The sequence below is a fragment of the Calidris pugnax genome, unplaced genomic scaffold (genome assembly GCF_001431845.1).
Source record: "Calidris pugnax isolate Ruff unplaced genomic scaffold, ASM143184v1 scaffold25, whole genome shotgun sequence".
In the NCBI taxonomy this organism is placed as follows: Eukaryota; Metazoa; Chordata; class Aves; order Charadriiformes; family Scolopacidae; genus Calidris; species Calidris pugnax.
In genome coordinates, this window is record NW_015090805.1 from 12,727,486 (window position 1) to 12,753,552 (window position 26,067).

Genomic DNA, 26,067 nt, shown 5'->3' on the forward strand with positions numbered 1-26,067 from the left:
TCAGAGCTTTTTCTCTGCTCTCCAGAATGCCCAGTATACTTTGGAATGTTTTACAAGTAAACATTATTCTCTGTTACAATAGTCTCCATCTCTCTGGACTTTTCCCTAGCATAGTTATGTATTCAGAAAACAGACTTCCATTAAGTCACTTTATTACACATTCCTGATTTACAAATGGTTAATCTGAGGCAAATTAAATAAAATGACTGAACTCACATAGATAAACAGTACAGCTGGAAATAAAGGCGAACACGATTCCCATAACATGCTGTAACCAAAGGCTATAATCCTTCTAAAATCAACATTAACATCAAATTCAAGATGTAATTCTACTTGTTTATCAAAAAAGAAATATGTACATAAAACTGAGGTTAATATCAACTTACATTCAACATCAAAAAATACACTAAATAAGATGAAACTGCAAATATGACACCTTGGCCATTAATTCTGATAAACTGATTCAATTAGGTTCTCAATGGATGACATTCATATTAATATTAGATAAATCAGTTTTGATAGACTTTCCTATCACTGACCATGTTTTCTAGATTTTTCTCAAAATTAAGAAGAATTATGTTGATCTAGTTTTCCTATGTTCAGTCAAATTGCTAAAGAAAAAGAATCTGAAATAGTCTAGAAAATTAAGGTCTTTATCTTGACATATCTGCAAAATAAGTCCAATGACAATATGTCAGCAGATTCTGAATCCTTTTAACAGGCTACTAATATGTGAGTGAAGGGGACCTGAACAGTTCAGGACAGAGATATTAGAAATTTGGAGAAATTTAGTATTGAAATACAATTAGAATCAAGTTTGCTTCCTCCAGGAAAAATAATTTAGCTCCTCTCATCTTTGTTCCTCTGCTTGCATATCAGTGATAAGTCATCACAGAGACCAGGGGCCTTTTCCACTTACCACTTTACAACCTCTCACTGTCAGCAAATAAATAAGCAAGAATATTTTGTACTGCCAAGAATTTATAGCCTAATAAGACAAAATAGAAAAACAATGAAAAGAAAAAAACCCAAAGAAACAAACGAATAGGGAAAGGAGGCACATATGCCAATTTTCCTCACTACGAGATAGTTCCTGAAATAAAAACAGAACAGAAGCTTTCTCATTGAAATCCAGTATCCACTACATAAGCCCGTGGAGCTTTTATAAAATCTTTAAAAATATATTTAATGAATGGTTTAAAAAAGTCAGTCGTCTCAGGGGCTGACAAACCAAAGGAAAATCTTGCAGTAAGCTCCGATCAGCAGACAGGAGATACACTTAGCCTATGTACATACCGTAATATCTATAAGATATTGAAAAAAACCCACAACTGTAAACAGATACATCCACAAAACGTGGAAATTCATACATTCTTTCTTAACAATGTAAAACTTCATATTGGTTGTCTTACAACAAGGCCATTTAGAATAGCAGAGTTTAGCCAGATAAGACATACATTGTAAAAAATTACTTCAAAGACATTAAATAATCAGAATGTTCAACATCAGTTGGAATTCAGTATTAGTTCTTTAATTTCGGCTCTGCATATTTTGTTTTTCTTTTTCCTCTTTTTTGCTAAATTTTGAATTCTAAGCCACGTTAAGGAATCCCCTTTGCATTATATTTATTTACATCTCCTGAGATTTAAACTGCACAAGAGAAAAATTTAAATCCACATTTGACTTATGGCATATTAAGGTAAGGTTGTCAGTCAAAGGAAGGTAACATTTAAAATTAATCTAGCATCGTTCAATGATTCCAAAGGAGATTAAGAATTTATGAAAGATCCTTCTATGTCCACTCTGAAAATGCAGTGAGTGACCTTTTAATTCACCTGAAATCGTATAAGTAGATGCAAATTATTCAGGTCTAAAATAGATATGTGCACTGGCATGGTGAGTCTGAGATAATTTCTATCCCAAGGCTGATACATATCGTTGTTAAAAATGAAAGAATATACAGTGTATAGATATTTAAATTTTTACAAATTTTATATGGTAAGTGTTCCCAATTTTCATGTCATTGATATAATCAAAAAGCACACAAACTTAAAAAGAAGTACCATTTTCAAAACATTACATTTTAAAAATTATAGAAAATGCATGAAAAACTTATTCAATTGAACATTGCCCTATTCTCAAGTTGTCTAAAGCCATGCCTCCTAAATCTCATTGAAATTCCCATTGAAACGCAGAGTTAGGGTTACAACCTATTTTTACAGATGGGGAAAACATTATCTTTGTTATAACTATTGCTGATCTATATTGGACATTTATTTATTGCATAACTACATATGTTTTTATCTGATGCATTCATGTGCAATAGTTGTGAGATTTTTGCTTCTATTGTTTTTGAGATATGGACTCATTGCTTCAGCTTTATTTGTTTCACATCAAATATGAAGGAATCATGTCAAATAGGTATCTGAGCTGCTTTTTACATGTATCTCACTTACTAGTAACCTGAGTGCAATTGAATTTGTGTGAGTTCTTATGCTTATTGATGCTCAATCTAGCTTTAGTAGTTAGAACAGAAATGGACAGCAAATGCTCTAAAAATTCAGTAAAGAATGCATGGTTCCATTAATGGATTTAGATAGAAAATTGTAACACATTAAAAGAATGTGCAGACCTCAACTGAACTTACCTATACCAACTGACTTCAGGTGGAGGTGATCCAGTGGCTCTGCAGAACAAAGTTATTGCCTCTCCTCGATCTGCAGTGGCATTAAAGGATTTCTGTAGCAGAACAATTGCAGGAGGAACTGAAAAATAAAACATCATGTCCTGTTAATGGAAAAATAAATTATTTTATGTGATTCCAGAGAAATTTAAAGCACAGAACAGGATCCTTTACTAATTTTGAGATTTATAGTTATGCTTAAGGATCAAGTTACAATGCTAAACACTTTTATTAGCATTTCTTTTTATTTTTACACAAGAATTTTAATATTAACAGGAAATTTATATTTTTTTTGCCTTGGAATTAATTTTAAAGGTCTTTTTTAGCAGTTCTTCAATTTTGTTACAGAAAATTTTAAAGTAACTGAAGTTATACCTAGCATGTATATGACTCAACAGAGTTATAACTGGTATCATACGGTATTTAAGTATCTCAAATGAAAATGTTATCTCTACTCATTTTTATCTTTCATTCATTTATAAAGCTGACATACAACCATGTATTGATGTCAGACAGTGCTTTTAAAGAAGTATGTAGTACTTTTTATTACCTGGCTATGCATATTTAATTCTTTTTACTGAACTACTGCATATTTCTGGGCAGGAGTACCACCAGCTTCAAAAGATGAAAGGTGATAGAACACAAAGGACACAATTTATTCGTGAAAATTGTATTTCCAAAAATTTTAATTCTGTTCAGAGAGCAACAAATTTTGTCTGCTCTTGAAGTATTATTAAAATTGTAGCAGTTCAAAGAGAATGTCTACCCGACAGAAAAAATAGAAGTAATATTCAAGACAGAACAACTCACAAGCTCATATTTAATATCTCTGTTCATACAGTAATTTTAAGACAACTGCCCTAAATCTGTTTCCATTAACTGTGAAGCAAATAAACAAATAAAAACTATCCCAGCAGACAGGAAGGAAGAGGATATGTGGAAAAGAAGGAAGGTCAGGGAAAGCAAGAAGAACAGGAAAAGATTAGAGCTTCACAAAATATGTCTCTGCTAGCAAGAACGCTCTGTCATCAGAGTGACTCCGAGTTATCCCTTTTAGCTTTAACTTTCACTACAGAAAAGAGGAGAAACAAGCAACCCCAATAAATTTGCTTGTAGCTTCCCCTTGTGCTTCCACAGATTTTTCTCATAAACTGTTAAGAATCAACTTCTCTTGCTTTGCACCAAATATTTTAGCTCTAGTATTCTCCTTCAGAAGCCTTCACAGCTTCTGAACCTTAAATATATCAAAATATTAAAAAATACTGTACCAGAATTATCAATGATCAGTAAGTAAATGATGTACTTTTCACACTTTTTAATGACGTGCTTTAATTTAAGTGTTTCACAGATCACTTCTTTCCTATCTGAAATTGCAAGGGCCATTACTCGGCATACAAACCCCTTCTGTTGAGCAAAGTCTCCCATGAAAAAACGTCACTTAGGAAACTTTATATACATTTTAGCCATTTTGCAGTGCATTCTACTGTCTAGACATGAAAATATACTCAGTAACATGAGGGGATGAAATAATTCTTAGCCAGCAGTAGCGAGTTCTTCACTGGTCACAACTAGGAACTACAGGACTGAGACTTGGTTAAGCACATTACTTAAACGCTTCAATCTTCAAGAGATACTGCAGTGACAATGAAATGAAAAATTATTTTTCTTTTAAAATATCAAATTTTGGTTTTCTCATCATTCTTTCTGGGAAGAGAACTGTTCATCTTTGGTTCTGTTCTTGAATGTACATAGGGTGGAACTAAAGTGTGAACCTAAAAGAGGAAAAGCCAAATGAAGCCATACTGGCAAGTCTCTCACATTTCAAACTTAAAGCAAAATGGTAAAATCCAGTCACTTTTAACTGAAAAAAAATCTTTTTTATTTATATCAGGGTGGTCAGGAAGCCTATAAAATTTATGGAACTTCCCTGACAGCAAAGAAAACTTAAAATAAATCTAATAAGCCCATTTACTGAGAGAAAGAACAAAAAATAGGTTTTTGTTTTCAGGAGAACTTGAATTCTTTTGTTCTACTTTATACTGACTTTTTTTTTTTTTTTTTTTTTTACAAAAATCTGCTATCTAGACATCACTCTAAATATGGGTAGAAAAGAAATGCTATAAAAAGTTCAGTGTTGCAAGAAGAAAAAGATACCTAAGCAACAGATTTTAAAGAGATAATATAGCTCAAAGGTATTTCAATTTATCACCTCCCAAACATTTCCATACATTAGAAACTACATTTTATATATCAAAATTTGTTCCAAGATTAACTTTTATCTATTTTTGAGCAAAGTTGCATTCTGTTTGTATGTAATCTTTAAAGCATTATTCAAAAAAACAACCAATATAATGAACAGTCAGCTAAAACTAAAAAGGTTTTCTAACATATATTTACTTACTGTTAGTTGTTTTTGCACTTTTTTATGTTAAGTCTGTTTCACAGATCACTTCTTTCCTATCTGAAATTTCCTGGGCTACAGATTGGATATGGAAATACCATGTCCGTGGGGCAATGAACCCTGGGCCCACATTTGTGGGCCAATAATCTAGGCAAACAGATTTTAAAACTTCCTCTGCAAATTTACTCAGTTTTCTTCTTTTACGTAAGTTAGTAATTTGTTTTGGATTTGTTAGGATTTGTTTTGCATTTCACAGCCTTCACCATCAAACTATTCGTCACGGTTTTGCAACACTAACCAGAACTCAGAATATAACTTTAAAAATATTTTTTTTTACAGCTTTTAGATTTTAAAACTATTGCACGTGACCTGAGTCACCTGAGACTGCTGCTTTGATCAGCTAGTTTGAAGAGAACATAGAAGGTATAGAAGAGAACATACTCTACTACTGTCTGATGGAAATGCTATCCATTTCATCTCTTCTTACTGTTGTTCACATCTCTCTCAGATCTGAATCAGCCAATGTTATGTCAACCAGCTTAGCATCCAGATGGAGTGGAAAATGGAAGAAATAGATACACCCCATTGTCTTTGTTAATTCCTTCTCTTCAAAACAAGACACATCTCTAAAACATTATCTTTATGTATAGTTATAAGTGCCCACTATTTAACTCCAAGATTTCGACTGTTTTAAATTTATATCACAATTACAAAATGAGAAATTTGCTTTTTTATGTAAGAAATTTGTAAGAAATTAATTCACTAAAAATAAAAATACAATAAAAAATGCTCAAAGTCACCTAATTTCAGTTTCTTAGGAAGTCACTGTTAGTAAGGAAAATAATAACATTCCATTTGGTTATCTAAGTTAAAAAGTTCAATTCATTTCCACTTAGTCAACATCACCTGCACATGCTGCTTCATCAACTGTGAAAATTTCTGCTACTTCGGTACCTATATATGGGTACAGTCACCTAACTTCAGGTAAAGAAAGAATGAATCTGCAACATGCTCTTAAATCATTCAGGAAGTGGCTTTTCACCGTTTTATTTTGGTGGTTGCAAGGTCTAATCCTTCATTTTACAGTAATAGTTCTAGTGGTGGTTAATTTTTCTTGCTTCCACACAGCACAAGAAACCATTCCACAGGCAAGTACCATCCACATGGGCAGAGATGACTCAGTTATGACCAAAATGGCCCAAGAGGGAACTTACCTCTTGTTCTTAAATAGGAGATTCATAGGTTTCATTCTAGGTTTAATTTTCTCCTTTTCTTGAGAGGATTTGATCACATATCATCTACCCCTGAGAGACTGGTCCTCATCAGCTTGCTTTAAAGCTCGGGTGCCCTCAGCCTCTCACAATGTGTTTCCACTCTCTCTGTCCTCTCTTTTTAGTTCAACAAAGAGATAGAGAAACAGTACTAAATAAAGTACTTGTTCACAGAAGAGGTGATCTTCAAATTTTTGCCCTGTATGGGTCACCTGCACCATAGATAATATTTTAACTAGAAGACAGTGAGTTAAAGGATAGCTAATAGTTTCTGTTTTAATTAAATCTTTGTCACTATTCTTGGAAATGGGAATCTGAGATTTCACACTGTTATACCATAGCTTACATTTTTGAGTAGTGTACAAGCATTGGAACAAATCATATTTGCAGAAATAGAAACAATATCAACTCTTGCTATATAATGAAGAAGTTGTTTAGAAAGTAACATTCATACAATGTTTGCACTAGAGAAACATCATACATGGATAATTCTGCTGCTCTCCAAAGAAATCAGCAAAGCTACAATATCAGCCCCTATGTTCCTCCCGAAAATGTATTTTCTCTGTAAACCCTAAATACATATGTGAAAGCATAGACTAACGTTATTGATTTCATTATTAATCTTATCATTCTCTATATTCACCTCTCCCTACAGACTCTCACAAATATATTTTTAAATATAAAATTATGGGTTACACAGTGTGCTAGCTCTCCTGAAGTGCTCCTAATTCTTTTTTGTTTAGCTGCACTTTATGCAGCTTTGGAGACCTTGCGCGATTCTTACTATGCATTCGTATAGATCTTAGATCTTTCTATAGATCCTGTAGGCACTACTACAGTATAAACAAATAAAGAGTAAAGTTCTAAATTTGAATGGTTTCTACATACAAATACTGTCATGATGTTTTTTTCTTTTTTATACCTTTGATTATCATCCAAAGTAATCACTATTGCTTTTGCTTTTTTTTTTTCTGAAAAAGGAGACATGGTAGAATATACAGCCATGTAGCTTTTACTGGTCTAGAGATTGCTCCTTTTTTTCCTTTGTTTTTCCTTTTCTTTTTCTGAATTCGATTCATTCAAAGGCTTTCCTTTTCACCAAAGAGCACTACAATTTTTCTTTCTTTGTAACTTTTAGTATTACTCTAAAAGTAATTTTAGGCCAAGTTTAATACATTCAGTTTTATATATAAATGAAGCAGAAAATAGCTCTTAATTGATACCACTCTACATGAGCAACCATGTCAAAATCACTCAATTGGCAACCCCTTCACCTCACAACATCATGAACTGAAGTCCAGAGCTAATTGAGTGTTAGCTTTCTTATCTAGAGTCATAATAAATATATGAAGATCTAAATTTGTGGATGTAATCCACCCATAAAAGATTTGAAGTCAGACCATAGTTTGCAATCTGAAGTTTCAGGTCAAATACAGGTTCATTCTGAGCTCAACAGCATATAAATATCTGTACTGTTATATTCTATCACAATATGTAGTATAATCACCCATTTGTTTGCCATTGTCTGTGTACTATCTACCACAATCTAAGGAATTCTGCTTCAAAGATTGACTATGTGGATTAAATAATACCAGTGCCAGAAACTGGTCTTTCTCTTGAAATTAACTGATAATTCAACTTACATAATGACTTCCATAAACTGGCATTTGCCAAGGAGGACCAGTCAAGGACAAAGCATTTAAAACTCAGAATCTAGTAGGCACGATGGAAGTAGTTTCATTGATAAACTGACATTAAGCAGAATGCATAGATAAAAAATGCCCTTTAGGAACTGTGACCTTTCTGGACAATATATGAAGAGATACTTATTTTCAACAGGTCAACGCTGAATTGAAGAGAGAGCTTGAGCTAAATGCTCCATCTCATCTTAATCCATCCATATTCCATCTTAGAGGTTTATTATAAACTGATAAAATGTATAAAGCCACTTCTCAGATAACTCATTATTTATTTTATTCCTCATAAAAATAAAATGTTAAAAGTCTACAAGGAACACTGTTAATCTTAATAAATTGTATCTGTGACTTTTGAAACAGTTAACAAAATACGTTCAATGCATAGAAGGTGAATAACTGAAAAAATAAAGTGTGGCATTTTAGCAGTAAATGACAAAACACTGAAAAATACAGGGTGAAATGAACTACTGTGTATTATAATCTGAAATTCAAGTTTTGCAGTAATTGTCAATGTTCTGTGAATGATTAAAAACAATAATCCAGCTTTTACATATTTATGTACTCTGACATGATGAAATGCAATGAATTCTATTTACAGAGTGTAGTAGATTTCTTTAAAATATTAAGCAATTACATTTATAGGAAAACAATACTAAAGACATCACAACTATATTAACCAGTTTAATCAGCATTTTTTACAAACAAACTTTTACAAAACAGATTTTAAAGTAGGCTATGAAAATTAAGTAAAGCAATAAGTCAATTAAAAATATTTTACTTCTTACCATTCACAATAACAATTATGTCCCGAAAGTCAATTTCTCCCCTGGCTTCAACTCTCCCTTCACATCTGTATACTCCTTCATCACTTTTATTGATGTTAAGAATTTGGAGATTATTATTTGCTAATACTGCAAATCGATCTAGAAAGGCAAGTAAGAAAATAAGTGGGGTTAGTAAATCAAGACAATACGAGGAACGCTAATTTAAATGAGTAATATTTATGTGCTTTCTCTGTACAATCAGAATGCTCATTGACAAAACATTTGTCAATTTAAAAGTAAAATGTCAGCCAAGAAATTTGGTTGTTTTTTTTTTTCCACTCCAAAATCCATCGCCATTTCCTAAAATTCAATCTGGATTTTCTATACATAACTTCCTACTTTCTCTGAGGAGTCATCAAATGTAAGTTAAATATATAGATTATTGCAAAATTAGTGGAACATTCATGAACACCTACACAAACTATCAAAAAAGATTAAAGAGATTGAAAAAAGATAAATTGAGTGATTTATAATAAAATAAGTTTCAAATGTTTCTTCCCTCTCCATCTAAAATAATAAACTGGTTTTGTGCCCATTTTACCACACTATGCTTAATCATTTCACAGCTTGCTCGCTCTCTTTCCCTTCTCCTGCTCCTTTGTTCGTTCACTATTACTCAGTCGATGTATCTCACCACTGTATAATACTTCCATGAAGACATAATCTAACAAACCACTGCACCTTCTGCATAGTCTAGCATATAATGAAATTCAATAGACCTTATGAGTATCTTAAGTTCATTGAAAAAAATCAGATTCTGAACAAGTGTACATACGCTCTCTTGCACGTGCAGCAGCAAAATTATAATCTGCAAGACTAAACTGAATCTGAACTTAATTTTTTTCTCCTTTCTGTCTGAGCTAGTGTATTGGATTTACGTGGCAAGATGTTGGCAGCAGGAGGCCTGCTCTGTGCCAGACACAGCTGGCTCCAGCGATCTCCGGCAGACCTACTACAAGGCACAGCTGAGCCCCACAGCCAAGGTGGTGACACCTCTGTGAAAGCTTGTGCACGAAAGAGCAAAATGTTGTGCAGTAACTGTGAGAGAGAGGAATGAGAAAAATGAGAGAGAGAAATGAGAAAAATGAGAGACGGCCCTGCAAGCACCAAGATGACAGAAGGAGGAAGGGGAGGAGGTATTCCAGGCACTGAAGCAGAGATCCGCCCCCCCCTCAGAAGAGAGCAGATATCCACATGGCAGTCTGTGGAAATCCCCATGCTGGAGCAAGTTTACTCTGCACAAGCAGCCCACGGGAAGGACCCACACTGGAACTGGGTCATCATGGACTGACCACAATCCCATCCCCTTGCACCGCTTCAGATGTGGCAGGTAGAGGAGCTGGCAATGAAAGAGTGAAGTTGAGCCTGGGGAAAAGGAGGTGGGAGGTGTTGCTTTAATTTTGTCTTTGTGTTTCACCATTCAACTGTATTTAACTGACAATATATTACATTATTTTACCTAATTCAAATCTGTTTCGCCCGTGCTGGTAATTGGTGAGTGATCTCCCTGCCCTTTTCTCCACCCACGAGCTTTTTCAGCTCATGTTCTGCCCCCTGTCCTCTTGAGGAGGGTGAGAGAGCAGCTGGGTGGGTGCCTGGAAGCTGGCCAAGATCAACCCACCATAACTAGTCAATATTAATGGACTCCTTTAAGGAGAATTACTTCCTGCAGTTCACTGTATGTGGTTTTTGAGGAACCTGCATACTTGTTACTCAGCTGTCTGTCTTGTTCTAGTTGAGCCAGTGTCACCCTTTCAGTATTGGAGGATGATGAAATTTACTTTCAGTTCTTAACTAGCAACTGAGTGTCATTTTTCACTTTGCTTTCCTTTTTGATTCTGCTAGATTTTTAAAGATTTCCTACAACAGAACACTAATATTCAAAAACAGTGTTAAACAATACTTGGTAGAAAAGCTCTTATGTAGTTATACAGCTAAGAGTCTATTCAGAGAATACATATACATACATATTTACAAATAAACCAGCTTTTTATGCCATGTCGGTTCTGTTTCATTACCGTGATCTCTATCAGAAAAATGTAAAAACAAAATTTAATTATGCTTCACCTGATAGAGGATTACAGGACATCAATGGCCTCAACAAATTTATGCTAATTATATCTGGTTTATGAAAGTCATGCTTGAACATTAATGCCATTTCACACACTACCACATACGAATTATCTTTTTTCTTTCCTGTCCCAGAGAGCTGTGCTTCAAAATGTTTTGAAAAGGTGAGATCTAGCCCCTCTTTAAGAATTGGTAACCTTTTTTTCTGGGTTTTTTTGTTTGGTTGGTTTTTTGTTGTTTTTTTTTTTTTTTTTTTTTTTTTTTTTTTTTTTTTTTTTTTTTTTTTTTATCTCACACAAATATTTAATGTGTGAGATGAACGAGAGGGCTGGAGATCACCTTTACTTCTTTAAAATGATGAAAAATGAGAGTTAATAACAGGATTTAATAGTAATATAATAACAGTCTAATAACAGGAAACAAAAACTATAGGTGTTGGCTGGATATCTTCAATTTTCATTGAAGAATAATATAATGGATACAGCAGGAGATATTCTCATGAGTAAACTAGGTATAACAGAATAAAAATATTTTGTGTCCTTTTTCCACCGGTAATAATGTCTACATACAGACAAAATTAATACATTGTATTGTAAGGGAACTTAAAAAATGGAATGTGAGTTGAATGTGTGACTTTCTTTAGAAATTGTTGCTCTCTATGTTTTATCCCTTGGTAGGCTTGTGAAAGAATAGTTCATGTTGCAGTAAAAATGCCACCAAGCATACAATGATACGATTCTCATTCAGCAGGAATCACTTGTGTGTAGACCATATGGGTCAACAAATGTACTGAAATCTTGACAGACAGTGATTAGGTATTGATGGACTCACATGTACTATGGAACACCCAGTAGGTTCAGAGCAGTAGAATAAACTAGTAATACAACATAAAACATGGAGACGGTGTGCACACTGATAGAGTTCACTGTGTCATAGATATAATAAAAATTGTGTCCTATACTAAATGGATTACAGTTGGTGGATGTGGACAGTGACTGGGCACTACACTCCTCCAGCTCACCACTCTCTTTTCTGGACTCAATTCACTCAACGTCAAATGCTTAATTTAGAAGAACTGTCACACCACTTTCCCCTTCAATCAAATCAGATGTTAAGTGGTATGGACAGCAAGAGGGATTGCCTATGCCTTTTCAGTACCTCGTACGCAGAGCTTGAGGAATTTTTGGCTTACGTTTTGCAAATTTTACTGTGTTCTAGGGTATGTACCAGGCTATGACTCACAATGTCTAACAAAATGTTCATTCTAAGTCATGTTCTAGACTAATCACCAGTTGAAGAAAAATCAAAACTTTCAGCAAAAATTGAAGGCCAAGACTCCTATTAAATATGTCCATCATACAACCAAACCATTCATTCTCTACAGGAGGGACTGTTTTGCAACCGAGTAATCTCTTCTTCTAGACCAAATGTAAACACAGCACGTTAACCATCTAACATTATCATTAACACAAGTGTCTTTAACAAGTCTACATTGGCTCTGCAAAGCAATGTCACCAATTTTTTCCACCACTATAATTAGAACTGCACAAACTACTGACTAGAAGTGGTCAACCTAGTTCTTGGAGACTAGACTACATGGAGGAAGGAGCAGAACTGGCTTGCCACAGACTTCTCAATATGATCTAAAGCGTTAGTCTGGCTCATTTGAAGTCTGTTTTATCTAGTCCTTCAGAATAAGAGAGTGTGCTTTTTCTATGGACCAATCCTAAGATAATATGCAGTTCCCTAAAACTGTAACAAGATGCATTTTCAAAAAGTAAATTCTAATAGATTTTCAGAATCCTTTATCATATATAAATTGTGGTTTTGTGAATCATCTTACTTACTAAAAATACCTATGTGAGGACAAAACCCCCAACCTAACAGAATTACATAAGCAAGGCTGTAAAACAATAAAATATATCAAAGCATACAGAAAATATGAAGGATGCACCAGTCCCCCACATTTTCTACCCAGTTCTATACAAGATACAATTTTCCACATGCATTACAGTTTCATACCATACCTATGCTATGTTTATAGAAAACCTTAATGATTTGAGCAGTGACGGAATAAAATATGCATTATTCATACAGATAATGTGTAATTTATATGTAGCATATTTGTATTAACAGTGGCATTAGCCACCTTCTAAGGTTAACTCCAACCATAAAATAATACACAAATATCTGTACGTGAAATTTCTACATTGGCTTTAAGTACTGTAGAAGAGTGTTATTTAATGGCCTTTGAAGCCTAAGAAATGTGCAAAACAGATCAAGTCACTAAAAACTCCATTAAGAGCTGACCAATGAAAACAGACCCATTCACTTTTATAGCTAATAAAACGTCCCTGACTCCCATACAATGGAATTATGAGTCATGATAATTCAGCTCTTGATAACAATAGAGAAATTCTTAGAACATCCTCAGAAAATCATGCTTTATATACTGCTCTATTAAACCTTAAACATACAATGTAAGACCAGAAGTGCTTTTGGAGGTCATTGTTTTCACTTCTGATTTTGTGCGTAGGCCTTCTGGGAGAAGAAATCAGTCTTCTGTTCAAATGGAATACACAAATATAGATACTATTAAATGAGAAGAGTTTGCAAAACTGAAATAGTCAAAAGCCTGTGATCCAAAAATCCTATTAGTTGTAACACATACAACAGAAGAATGGTCAAGAATGTAACAGAAAAGCCCTCATTAAACCAATGACATTATCTCATGTCTTCCTATTACGCCAGTGCTAGAATGCTTAAAATTGAAATTGTTTTCTCATGCCCCACAAATAAACTACAATATGCAATTTGATCTGGATATTAAATCATTCATTATTTCTGAATCAGTTTTATTTCTGAATCATTCAGTTTTCTGAACTAAGACCCAACAAGAACAATTAGTTACTTTTTTTTTTTAAATAGATATCATGTAGAATATGACAGACAAAGTTGATGTTATTTGATGTTATTTAATTTAAAATCATAATAAGTTACAGGTGGGGATCCTTCACTGAAGATTTTGAAGCTGGAAATGTAATATTAAACCGAGTCTTTTTATTTCACAAAGCATGAAAAAAATTTCTTAATGGTAAGACTTGTGTCATTTTCCACCTGCATTATAAACTGATATAGACATTGCAAAACTCACAAAGTAAATGATGTCCTATTTGTGCATTATTTAAAACCTCACTTGCTCCCAAGCATGACTGGGATCTTATTTGGACACTAGTCTAGATCAGAACATAAGGAAAGAATTCTTCTATTTAAATTAAACCTGAATTCTATCTTTCTACCTTTTCAAATTGTAAGCATCATGAAAGAAAATGGTTAAAAAGTCAAATTTACACCTTGAAATTTAAAAATTTAGAATCTTCAGAATGTATAATTTTGAAAAAGAAAGGCAATGTTGTTTTATTTCATTTTCTAATCCTACAGCAGCCAGATTGATTGGAAAAACAAATAAAATGGCAATAATAAAAAAAAAAAAATTGAGAGAGATCTTTGAAGCACTTCTACTTTTTCAAGCTCTGAGCTGCATCTGAAAAAAGTTTTTTTGCTAAATTGCCAAATCTTGAATGCAGAGATAAAGACTGATGAGAAAATGGATAAAGCAAAGCAGAGTATTGACAAAGCACTGAAAAAAACAGTTCACATTTTTTGAGGGGGTAAATCACACAAATTCTATATCCCTCATTAATTGTCTCTCTCTACAACCTTAGAACTTGCATGTGGGGAAAGAAAGATTGATCATTATCAGTCTAGCTGTCAGGGAATCTAGCCTAAATAGATCACCAATATCCCCAGTCGTTTGTAACTGAAAGGGTAACAAGTAAAATCTCACAATAGTGCAAAAAGCCTATCCACCTGAAAGTCTCTGAGCTAACGTGCGAGTATATCTAAGTCAATGCAGTGTTTGCTCAGTGTCACAGCTTTGTGTACACAGTGAAGTTCATCTGTGTGTGTTTAAAAAATGCGTTCAACTCCTACATACATGAGAACCCAGGAAGAGTTCCTGTGAAGGAGCTCCCAGCCATCTTTTGGGCATTTGGACCCTCATCTAGACCCACATCTAGAAAAAATTCTCAATTGGAAAAAAATGACCAAGAAGGAAACCATCGCATGTGGATTCTCTGTAGACCACAGAACCTGGTAAAATTCTACTTAAGCTGATGGGCCTATCAAAATCCATCCTCCTCTATAATGTGATTAGTTGTCTTTTACAATAATATTTTAATATCTATTAGAATATATAACTTAAAGAGTTACCAAAATACTAACTGTCAGCAATAGTTGTGACTTCCTCATTCCGATACAACCAGCTGACAATGGGAGCAGGTGAACTAGTAACACGGCAAACAACTTCTGCATCTTCTCCCTGCCTGAACTCTTGTGGAGATATTATGTCTCGGAAAGTGAGCTTTTCTGAAAAGGAAGAAAGCAGAATGTAGTAAGCATTTTCCAGTTCATTTAGCATTAAAATTATCCATTACACCAAATCAGATAAAGACAATTATTAAGACTTCTCATTGAGATAATACAGAATTATTTCCATATCATTTTTCCAGATAAGACTAAAACAGTTCTGGACACAACTTCCACTTTGTCTGTAGAAAGGATTTTACAATCATATTGTATTATGAAAACCCAGAGTCTAGTTTTGAAACTCTAGTTTTTTTAGAGGTCTATAAATTCAGGTTAGTAGTCTATTCACTCTTGTGCATTTTATTCTTCATGATCTTATTATTGAATTAAAACTTCATGTTTCAATTCCATCAAAACTTCCACCAAAATCACCAAAAATTATTTGGAAAATTCTTATTAAATATCTAGAACTTTAGGCTCACTGCCTGTGAAAACAATCAGCTGAATAAAACATAAAAACTTAAAATCCAGTGGGAAAATATATGGTAAAACTTAATATTACTCGTAATCCATAAAAACTTAATATTACTCATAAGTCATAAAAATTTGTAGATTTTTTTTTAGGAAATAAGATTTTTTTTTTTAGGCCTGATGAGGCTCTTAAATATTCTAACCCCAAATAACCAAACTTGATATTAAATTTATTTGTGGGTTGAATAAGTTTAGTATTATTAGAATTTAGTGTTAAAAGTCCAAGATGACATTAATCCATCATCTCATACAAGATACAATGGCAGAAACCTGACTAAAAGTTCTGGAAGATTTTCTTACACACGGAAGAAACAAACTGACCTATGTTCTCTAGGATCAAGGACTGTCAATTACATTTCAGAGGACACTTTGAAGAACCTAAGTCAGAGATGCAACTCCACCCCCACCTTTTTGCATCGATATGAGTGCAGGCTCAAATAATCCACACAGTGCCCATAGCAGAGGGAACACGCTTTTGTTGTACGCATCTCTTGTCTAATTTTACAAAGTGTTTGTATGAAATGTTTGAAGTATTTGACAATATGTAATTCAAAAAGGAAAACTCTCACAGACGTCAGTGAGCACTGAACCAGACCCTAGGTGTACAGTGTATCCTGCTGTTTCCTTACAATACAAATAAGGAAACTTTCATATGTCAGTTTCAACAAACCTTCACATTTCTTGTGTAGGTCTTTCGGTTTATCTAACCTCAGAATTATTAAAATTACCACATACAAACACTTCAAAAGATTTCAACCTTGCTCAGCAGTCTGCTAAAGGAGTGACTGGCAGTTTTAAGCACACAAATGAATTGTACAAAATATGAAATCTTTTGAACTGCCAGCTTTCAAGCCATCATGTAATCTCTTTTAACTGCCATTATCATTTTAATGGTTGTTTTGTCAATAGATTGTTTTTTAATTGCATGTCTTTTGTTATCTGACTTATCTGAAAATAGTCTTTCATTTGTTAATTGATAATACTTTACTTACGATAAATTTCCAAAACAACGGTAGCTTCTTGAGTCTGTCCTTTAGCATCTGTTGCTTGACACCGATATATACCAGCATCTTCTATATTTGCATTATAAATGGTTAGACGTGATCGAACACCTTCTTTCTGAACAACCACTCTTTGACTAGAAACAATCTTTTCTCCTTGTGGATTGTACCAGTCTATGCTGTCAGGTTCACCAATGGCTATAAACAAAATTAAAAAAAATAATCCAACATTAGAACTTCAGATCAAGATTAAGTAACACATATGTCTACCCAATGGACAATGTCTATGCAATGTCAGAGAATTTTTAAATTATGAGAGTTGTAAGAAAGTCAGTAGAAATAAAAGCAAGGGAAAACTGCTGGCAGATGTAAGATTGCTGAGACAGGATAACTAATAGCTCAAGGATTCAAGAAGGAAAAAAATGAAACACAGAAAGGTATTAAGTCTTAAAGGAAAGAAGGGTGTTTAGCAGTCACGGGATCAACACGTCAATTCATCACTCAATTGAGTTGTCAGTGTAGTCAGGCCATGTGCCGTCAATGGAAGATGGCAACACAGCAACATCAAGGATCCACATGAGGCAGCTGCTAATGCAAACCCTTCTCCTACTGAGTGGTATCTGCCTCATTAGAAAAGACTCCTTGGGTGTCTCATTAGATTGGAGAGGATACTTAAGCTTAGCCTAGTAGCTTATTTAACTCCTTAGTTTAGACAAGTGAAAATGTTTTAACTAAAGAAGCTTCCTAACAGATCAAATTACCTGCACTGATATAGACAATTCAAACTGAGAGATTCAGTGTGTGAAATGAATGGTTTATAGAATGGAAACATGAAGCCAGTGATGATCTATTATTTATCACAATTCTCAAAAGTCAATGTGACTATCCAAAAATATGCTAATTTAAGTTAATATTGTGAATCAATTAAGTTTCAAATTATGTAGATGGTTAAAACTATAACAAAAAATACATACCTACAAGTAAATTGAATACATACCTGTGCATGTGAAGAATTTGGATTCACCCACACTGAGCTCAACTTTGCTAAGTGAAATTGTAACTTGAAGTAGAGCTGAAAAATATAAAGTACGTTGTGAATACATTTTGACATTTATCAGTTTAAATTTTATACTTTCAGGTTTTGTGTTTTCTCATTCCATACTACAGAACCTGTTCAACAAATCTGAAAAGTTTCAGGTAAGCATTTTGACTTTTGAATGGGACTATATATAGAGGTGCAGGAAACAAGCAAAATAAAGAAAAGAAGTTACACAAAGGATAACAGCCTCACATCCCAAAATTGAGGACAAAATTAAAGAAAAAAAAAAGAAAAAATGATAGAAATACACAGGAACATAAAACCAAAAACTCAATGAGAATAAAATGACTGGGAACAATCAGCGTAGACTGACCAAGGGTAAAACACGCCTGACCAACCCTACTGCCTTCTAGGATAAAATTATTAGCTTTGTGGATGAGGGAAGAACATTGGGTGGTAACCACACTGACTTCACAAAGACTTTTGACACTGCCTCCCACAATATTCTCGTATTCAAGAGCATTGGGTATAAATAGCAAGTAGCAGGAGATGGCTGTAGGGGTGACTTCTGTGGGAGGGGAGTCAGGAGTTGTGCTGTGATAGACACAGCTCTAGCTGACTCCATAATGGACCTAATGAGCCAGTTGAAGGAATTTGTGGCATCTCTTGGAATATCAATAGACAAGAATGCCAGAGCAATAGGAAGTGTTCCATGGAACAGTTGGTAACACCCCTAAAGGGATTGTTCCCCATGCATAAGCCCTTGCCAGAGCTAGTACACCCCAAAAAAAGACTGTGGCCTGTGGATAACCCACAGAGGAACAGAGAAAATTATTTGGGCAGAAGCAGCAGTAATGGAAAAAAGGAGTTAGAAAGAAGGAATGGCAGAAAGAAACCACTATGTCCTCAACCCAACCACCTGCATCATCCATCTGAAGGGACTGAGTGTAACCTGCGTTGATGGTGATAACATGTCTCCAGCTGCAGTGGAGACTAGGAATGGGGAAGGAAAGGTATCTGGAGCCTGGAAAAGGGGAAGGTGTTTTCCCTAAGTTTTTAAGTATATGTCTTCTTTGTTTCCAATACTCAAATCAGTAATTAAATGTCTATGTTAACAGCTGATAAAGTTAAATTCCCCATCTAGAGTCTGCTTTGCCCAAACCAGTAATTTGCCAGTGATTTTCCTGCTTTACCTTGACCCATGAGTTTCCTCACTCCCAGCTCTAACTGGAGACCAGAAACAAGTTGGGTACTGCAGGGTTCTGTCCTGGGATCTATCTTATTTAAGACCTTTATCAATTACGTGAAGGAGGTCATTGACTTACAGGAACTCCAAGAACATATCAACAGGAACACCACAATATTCAATAAGGATAAATGTTGAGTTCTGCACCTGGCACGGAATAACCTGTTGGGAGGTGAGGAGAGGATGAGAATGAGGCTGTTCAATCTGCAGAAGAGAGTGCTGCAGGGGAACCTAACAGCCACCTGCCCATACCTACAGTGAATTCATCAAGAAAACAGAGCCAGGCTCTTCACAGTAGTCAGGCAGACAGACGAAAGACAAGTTCAAGTTCAGGCTGAGCATAAGGAATAACTTTTCCATGATGTGGGAAGTCAGAAACTAGACCATATTTCCCAAAAAGATAAAGCAATCTCTGTTTTCAGGATGTTGGACCAGAGACATTCTTAACTCCCTTCCACTCTGAACTATTTTATGGTCCTGTGACCCTATGAATAACCTACCCAACACAGCCAGTATTATTGGTGAAGGGCTTATTTATGCAAAATAACCATTTATGCTTCAATAATCACAATTCCAGCATTATCATTACCTTAAGTAGCTGTATTTCTTTAGCATTCATTATCTTAGAAAGTTGGACAATAAATGTTCATAAACCAATAACAAGGATAAAGAGAGTAATGTTATTTTCAAGCTCTAATCAAGACAGCAAAAATCAGAAAAAAAAAGGACTAATTTTTTAAAGAAGAAAATAATCTTAATTTTCATTCAGTATTATACATAATAGACAACAGGGGTGTATCTGAAGTTTCTGAAAATTATTATTTCAAGAATATGGAGTTTTCAGTCTTGAAATATAATAACTATGGTGTCTATACTGTGTATGTTGAAATATTTCACCTTTTTGAAAACTGCAACACAAACTACATTCAGTGTATACTGAATATCCCAATCTCACTAGATTCCAAATTGGCATGAAAGTCCAACAGGACAAATACCTATAGGGGTGGGGAGTATTACACTCCAAACTAACTAACTAACTTTAAAACTTGCTAAAAACCACAATTATTTGGTTCTGTTAGCAGTAAAAATTAAATAAAAGATGAGTACAGAAAAAAAAAACATTATCTAAGGACCATTACATACATATTAATGTGGCAATTACTATCATTCTCTAAGGAACATTACATACATATTAATGTGGCAATTACTACAATTAAGATTATAGTGTATTGAAATAGATTTGCTATTAACTGATGTTCCTTCATGTAATCAGCCCAGATAAACAAGAATTTGACTAGATTTGAATTTTTGGTTCAATAGTCAATCAAAAAAAGGCAAAGAAAACTTAAGATTACTTCAGTATCAGCTCACCAAACTAAATTTTACAGAACTGGGTATTTAAAAAATAAATAAATAAATAAAGATCAAGCACCTGTAAAGTAAATAACATTTCTATGAGATGTCCTGACTTGTGGATATTTTACCTGAGGAGAGCATCACAATTGGACTTTTTTTTTTTTTTTAAACTAGTATTATATCATCACAATTGGACTTACTTTTTTTTTTTTTTTTAAACTAGTATTAATATTTTACAGCCTGCCCCCATAAGAAGCCACAAAAAGCCCCCCAAGAACACATGCTACCTCAGGCAAAAATAAATATCTGCAGGTACTCTGTTTGCTAACATCAAAACTTGTCAGTCCATAAGGTCCATCAGGAAGAGAACATGATTGCCTAGAGGTCAGGAAGCAACTGAAATGGACTGTAAAAATGTCAAATCTAGTACCAGAGCAGGACCATTCTAGGACCATTCTCATTGCAATAGCAAGGAAGACAGGGAAGATTCCTTCAGGCCACAGGAATGGCACTGACAGAGAAAGAGACTAATGTGCTCATTCTCATCAATGGTTTTTATGTCCATGGTACCAGAAGCAAAGGACAAGCTTAAGTGTAGGAAAGGAAACAAGTTTCAGACAAAGTTTTATCTTTGTTGTAATATGCATCCAGGAGTAATAAATCATCCAGGAGGCTACTCAAAGCCTCACTTCTTTACTTACCTGTAATGGTAAGCTTCACTTTTACCTCAGAAGATAAAACTGCTGTTTGGAAACCAAGGTATTAATAAATTCAGCGCTTGGGGAATTTCAAGAGATTAGAATCTGGGCATTTATTTCAAATCACAGACTCACTTTTAAGGTCCTATGCCACTACTTGTCTGGTACTATATTTTTATAGAGTTTGTAGCCTTGTAGAGTTGCTTCAGGAATATATATGTTAGCATTTCAGCATTATTGTTCAAGGACAATTTCATTGCTCAGTTCCAATAACTGTAATAAGTAATGTTGAACTATGTAAACACAGTAGATTAAGTAATAAATGTCAGGTAGACTGTAAAGAACTGCATGATGAGAGGAGAAAAGCAGAGGAGAAAAAACGAAGTTTTACATCACTTCCAAATTTTTTTCAAGAACTACAGAGATGCGTTAGATGATCTTTAAGGTCCCTTCCAACCCAGATGATTCTATGATTGTATTAGGTTATTATCTCAATCAGTTAACTTTTCTCAACTATTAATTCAGCAAAGTCAGAAATACAAAAACATTATACAATCCATAAAGTTACAGTTTGATAAGAGAAAGCCTGATTTGACTTGTTTCCACGAGTAATCAATCAGGAATCACACACCTCTGCCCTAAAGAATTCGATTAAAGTAACAGTACAAAACAGAGTTGAATTAAAGTCTGTTAAGCTCTTTGCAACTCAAGAAACAGAATCACCAAATGGAAATAATGTTCAGAAATATCTTAAGTTACCTAAGGTACTATTTTTTTTCCCTATAGACTATGAAGAAGACTCCAACACCGTAGAACTTAGAAAAAGCAATAGCATGCAGTCAGCCGTTACACGTAAGATGACCACTGAAGGTAATGACATCATTACTAAAATCATCATTAAATAGCAAAGCCACAACAAAATACTAGAAAAAATAGGATTTTACCACATACTGTAATGTCTCTTTTATATCTAAGTGAACTATCCACTGAGAAGAAATCCTATCTCTGCATACCCACTGAAAAGGAGATAATGTTCTTGTTGAGCTTGTGAAGGTTGTGAGACTTGCAGTGTTTAAAAACACCTTATACATTTGTAATCCTTTGGGATTAAAAATAATGCTAAAGATTTATTTTTTTTCTCTGTGTGTGGGAATCTGTAGCGATAATCAAATTCAAATACCCTATTGAAACGTAAATCACTCAACACTCTATGATTTAAATGTACTTCTAGATTTTTTTCTCAATTTGTTTTAGCAGTTTAATAAATTACATCGTTTTCTATTCAGACCTATTCAGGTCTGAATTCTATTCAGTAAGCAATATAACATCATATTCTTCCTTTTTCTTATGAAAAAGGATGTATTAACTGACCAAATGATAGCCTGTCTTCCATTAAATGGACTTGAATGCTTGCCTGCAATTTGTTTTGTAGAAATATCTGAAAGACAAACTGCATCTGCAAAGCCAATAAATAAAAATTTAAACTCTACGGAGGACACTTATTTTTCAACTTTGTAGTGGGCAGGCTACTACTAAATCATAAAGCATCACTTCTCCAGTGTGTGACAGTACTGAGAGACGTTAGTTACATTTTTAATTGCTTGACATCAAGTTTCACGATTAATTAAGTAGTTCAGTATATCTGAACTTTTCATTTCATCACATTAGCATTAATTTGGATTTGTCAGTAGGAAACACAGTTGATAGAAAGTTCCAAGGTTTTATTTGAATCATTACGGATTCCTTGTTGAATTTCTGTCTTATAGAATACAGAGTGTTTTATTTTTAGGTAGACAAAACAGTCTTTGTGTCACCATGAATTCATTTCCTACATCTGTTGAAGTGTCATTTTCCCTGATGACAAGAGCTAGAAGTCGCATGAGGTTCAAACTGCCTTCTGGGGCATAACAGATGTTATAAGGGTGAAATGTACAATGCAAGAGAATCAATATAATCCAGTTTTGTGCAACAACAGAAGAAACATGGAAGCACAGATAGAAAATCCTGTGTTAAATACTCTTTTCTGCGATGCAGCAGAAACAGTAAAATAGATAAGTTGTCAATATCCGAGCAGAGACAATATACAACTATAAAACAGGGCATTGCTTAAACAAAGTCAGCTTGTTACAACTTTATTGATAAGACTTATCTCAAACAGAAGTTACTCACTTCTGCTGCCCCCTCCCCCCCAACTGAAGCAAACTATAGTTTAGAAATAAACATACAGGTACAAACATTTTGAGTTTTATACAGATTTCCAGGTAGGTTGATATTGGGAGCTCAGCTCTCTCAAAATTTAAGAGATGGGATAATGATTTAAATATTTAAATGTAGATTTACAGTCCCAACCTTATTTCGATATTTTAAAGAAGTTTTAATCAATATTTAATCCATACGCACATTTTCTAATCATGGAGTGGAAGCTTAGCAAAGAAAATCAAGATTAAAAGATATTCAAATTAAAAAAGAGAACAAAAAGACACAAAAAGAGAGTGATACAAACTGACTACAAAACCTTAAAAAAATTCATTACCCTTAATAAACAGAAATCATTAATGGTACAGCCAGTAGTATTTAGTTGAATACATATATTTTGAATCTTGATAAATTTTAAGTGTGTTTTAATATATAACCTCCTCTCACCTACTGTTATGCAAGGTTGGCACAGGGCTTCACAAGAAGCAGCACATAAACTATATCATAGGGATACAGAATTGGTATCACAGATGTGCTGCAACTTGAAGACACTCCTCGCCTATGGGGAGAGGCTGGGACAACTGGGACTCTTCAGCCTGGAGCAGAGAAGGCTCATGGGGTATTTCATCCATGTGTATAAATACCTGATGGGGGGAGTAAATAAGAGGGAGCCAGGCTTTTCTCAGTGGCTCTTCTCCAGTGACAGGATGAACAGCAATGAGCACAAATTCAAATACAGGAAATTCTGTTTAAACATAAGAAAACTTTTTTTCATACTGCAAGCATGGTTAAACACTGGAACCAGTTGCCCAGACCAATCACTGATTTTGAATTCCTGGAGATATTAAAAACTCGAGTGGACACGGCCCTAAGAAAGCTGTTCTAGCTGACCCTGCTCTGAGCAGGGGGTTGGACCAGATGATCTCCAGAGGTGCCTTCCTGCCTCAGCTGCTCTGTGTGAGTCTGTGTGATCTTTCTAACATAAAAATCTATCTCACTGTCCTCCTGCTCTACTGGACAGTCTGTCATTATATAACAGTAAATCAGATTTAATACAGAGAAAAAAAGCCAAAACAAAAGGGTGACATTTACCCAAAACCGTAAAATTTACCTTAAAGCCACAACCCTGAGGAACACTGCTGAAAAGAAGCACTCACACTCTGAGTGCCTCATATTCCCTCATTATACTAATTTTGGTTTTGCTGAGGTAGAAACTTTTGAAAACTGCATTTCTCCATTGTTGCTTGGTAGTCAGTAAACCCAAACACATTTCTCAAACTTGAGGCCAAAGTTTTACACAATGTTTTTGCTGAATGTCAAATACATTAACTCTTCAAATGATCAAACAACCAATTCAACATCATTGATACAAGAAAAAGAGTAAAAAGAAAAAACACTGGGATCATCTTTCTGTATCAACGGGCACAGCACCAGAAAGGTTTTTCTGAGCCTGCCAGACCTTGCAGGATCCTTTCAAAATTATATTCTAAGGCCTAGACATTTCAATCAATGTTCCTTATGATTCTAATGGCTGGTAAAAAACATTGTGAAGAATGGATTCCTCCATGTCTCACAGTAGGAGCCATGAGTTTGCTCATTTTTAAGCAATACCCAACCCATACTCACAAAAATGTCTACATCAAGCACTCATAAAATGTTTGTTTCTAATGTGAAGTATATATTAAGAGATTTCTCAAAAAAGAAAATATATGTGCTAAGAGACAGTATTCTAATACAGACAGGACAAGAAATTAGATCACATAATTAGGGAATCAATGTATATTGACTGATTTAAAAACAAGAAATCTTTGCAACAAGAGGCAGAATCAATCCCTTCCCCTCAACTCTCATCAGAAAAATGTTGAAATTAGCCTTTGAGTTCAAATGCTACTAGCTGAGATTAACAAACAAATAGATGGACAGATACAGCAACGATCGCGATTGCACACAATTTCTCTTTTGGCAACCGTTGCTAAAAATACAGTAGTACTCTCTATAAAATGTACCAGAAGGCAGCAAATAAGTTAAAATAGGAAAATACGTAAACTGAAGTCAGGAACAGCAAGAACAGTATTTAGTTAATTACATCTTGCATAAAACACACTGAATAATCAATGTCTCTGTAGCTGAACAGAGAGTATTTTAACCTTAATTCCAAGAACCTCGGAACAACCAACTGCATTGGCTTTTCTCATGGATATGTTTTTTTTTTTTCCTGTGAAAGGCAACACATTATCAAATGACCTGTTTCAGACAAAAGTACTGATCAAGTAAAAACATTTAGTGCCTCAAAAATTGGATAAAGTCAGGATGATTCTTTAATGCAAGCTTAAGCAGTTCATTCCCATTTATTGGACTCGCATGATGAAATCAGAATATCAACTTCAAGTACACAAAACCCCACATTTTTAATTGTAAGCGTTGACAAAGAGATTGTGGAAATGTGACCCAAGGATGTCTGTTTGACATCTCAAGAAAATGAATTAATAGCTCAAAGAAATATGAATCGCCCTATTCACTCTATTTCTGAAAACTGCTATCCTGTTAAGACAAACACCATCAGGGCATGCCTACAGAATGTAGACATGTCATCAGAAATGTCTACAGGGACTTCCTGCTGCAGGACACACAGATCTAGGCAGTGTCTAAATTCAGATTTAAGGAATTGCAGTCTTTGTCTTGGCAC

The 26,067-nt window shown here is 34.5% G+C and overlaps 1 protein-coding gene across 2 annotated transcripts in view; it reads right to left on the reverse strand.

Moving 5' to 3' along the window:
• NCAM2 (neural cell adhesion molecule 2) overlaps positions 1 to 26,067 on the reverse strand; it is a 302,812-nt gene that overhangs the window by 128,911 nt on the left and 147,834 nt on the right. For both annotated transcript variants that reach the window (XM_014938236.1, XM_014938237.1), the window contains exons 2-6: positions 17,844 to 17,918; positions 16,838 to 17,044; positions 15,231 to 15,374; positions 8,838 to 8,975; positions 2,648 to 2,765 (exon numbers count right to left, since the gene is read on the reverse strand). In XM_014938236.1, the coding sequence (XP_014793722.1) occupies positions 2,648 to 2,765; positions 8,838 to 8,975; positions 15,231 to 15,374; positions 16,838 to 17,044; positions 17,844 to 17,918 (682 nt within the window). The remainder of the gene's footprint in view (positions 1 to 2,647; positions 2,766 to 8,837; positions 8,976 to 15,230; positions 15,375 to 16,837; positions 17,045 to 17,843; positions 17,919 to 26,067) is intronic.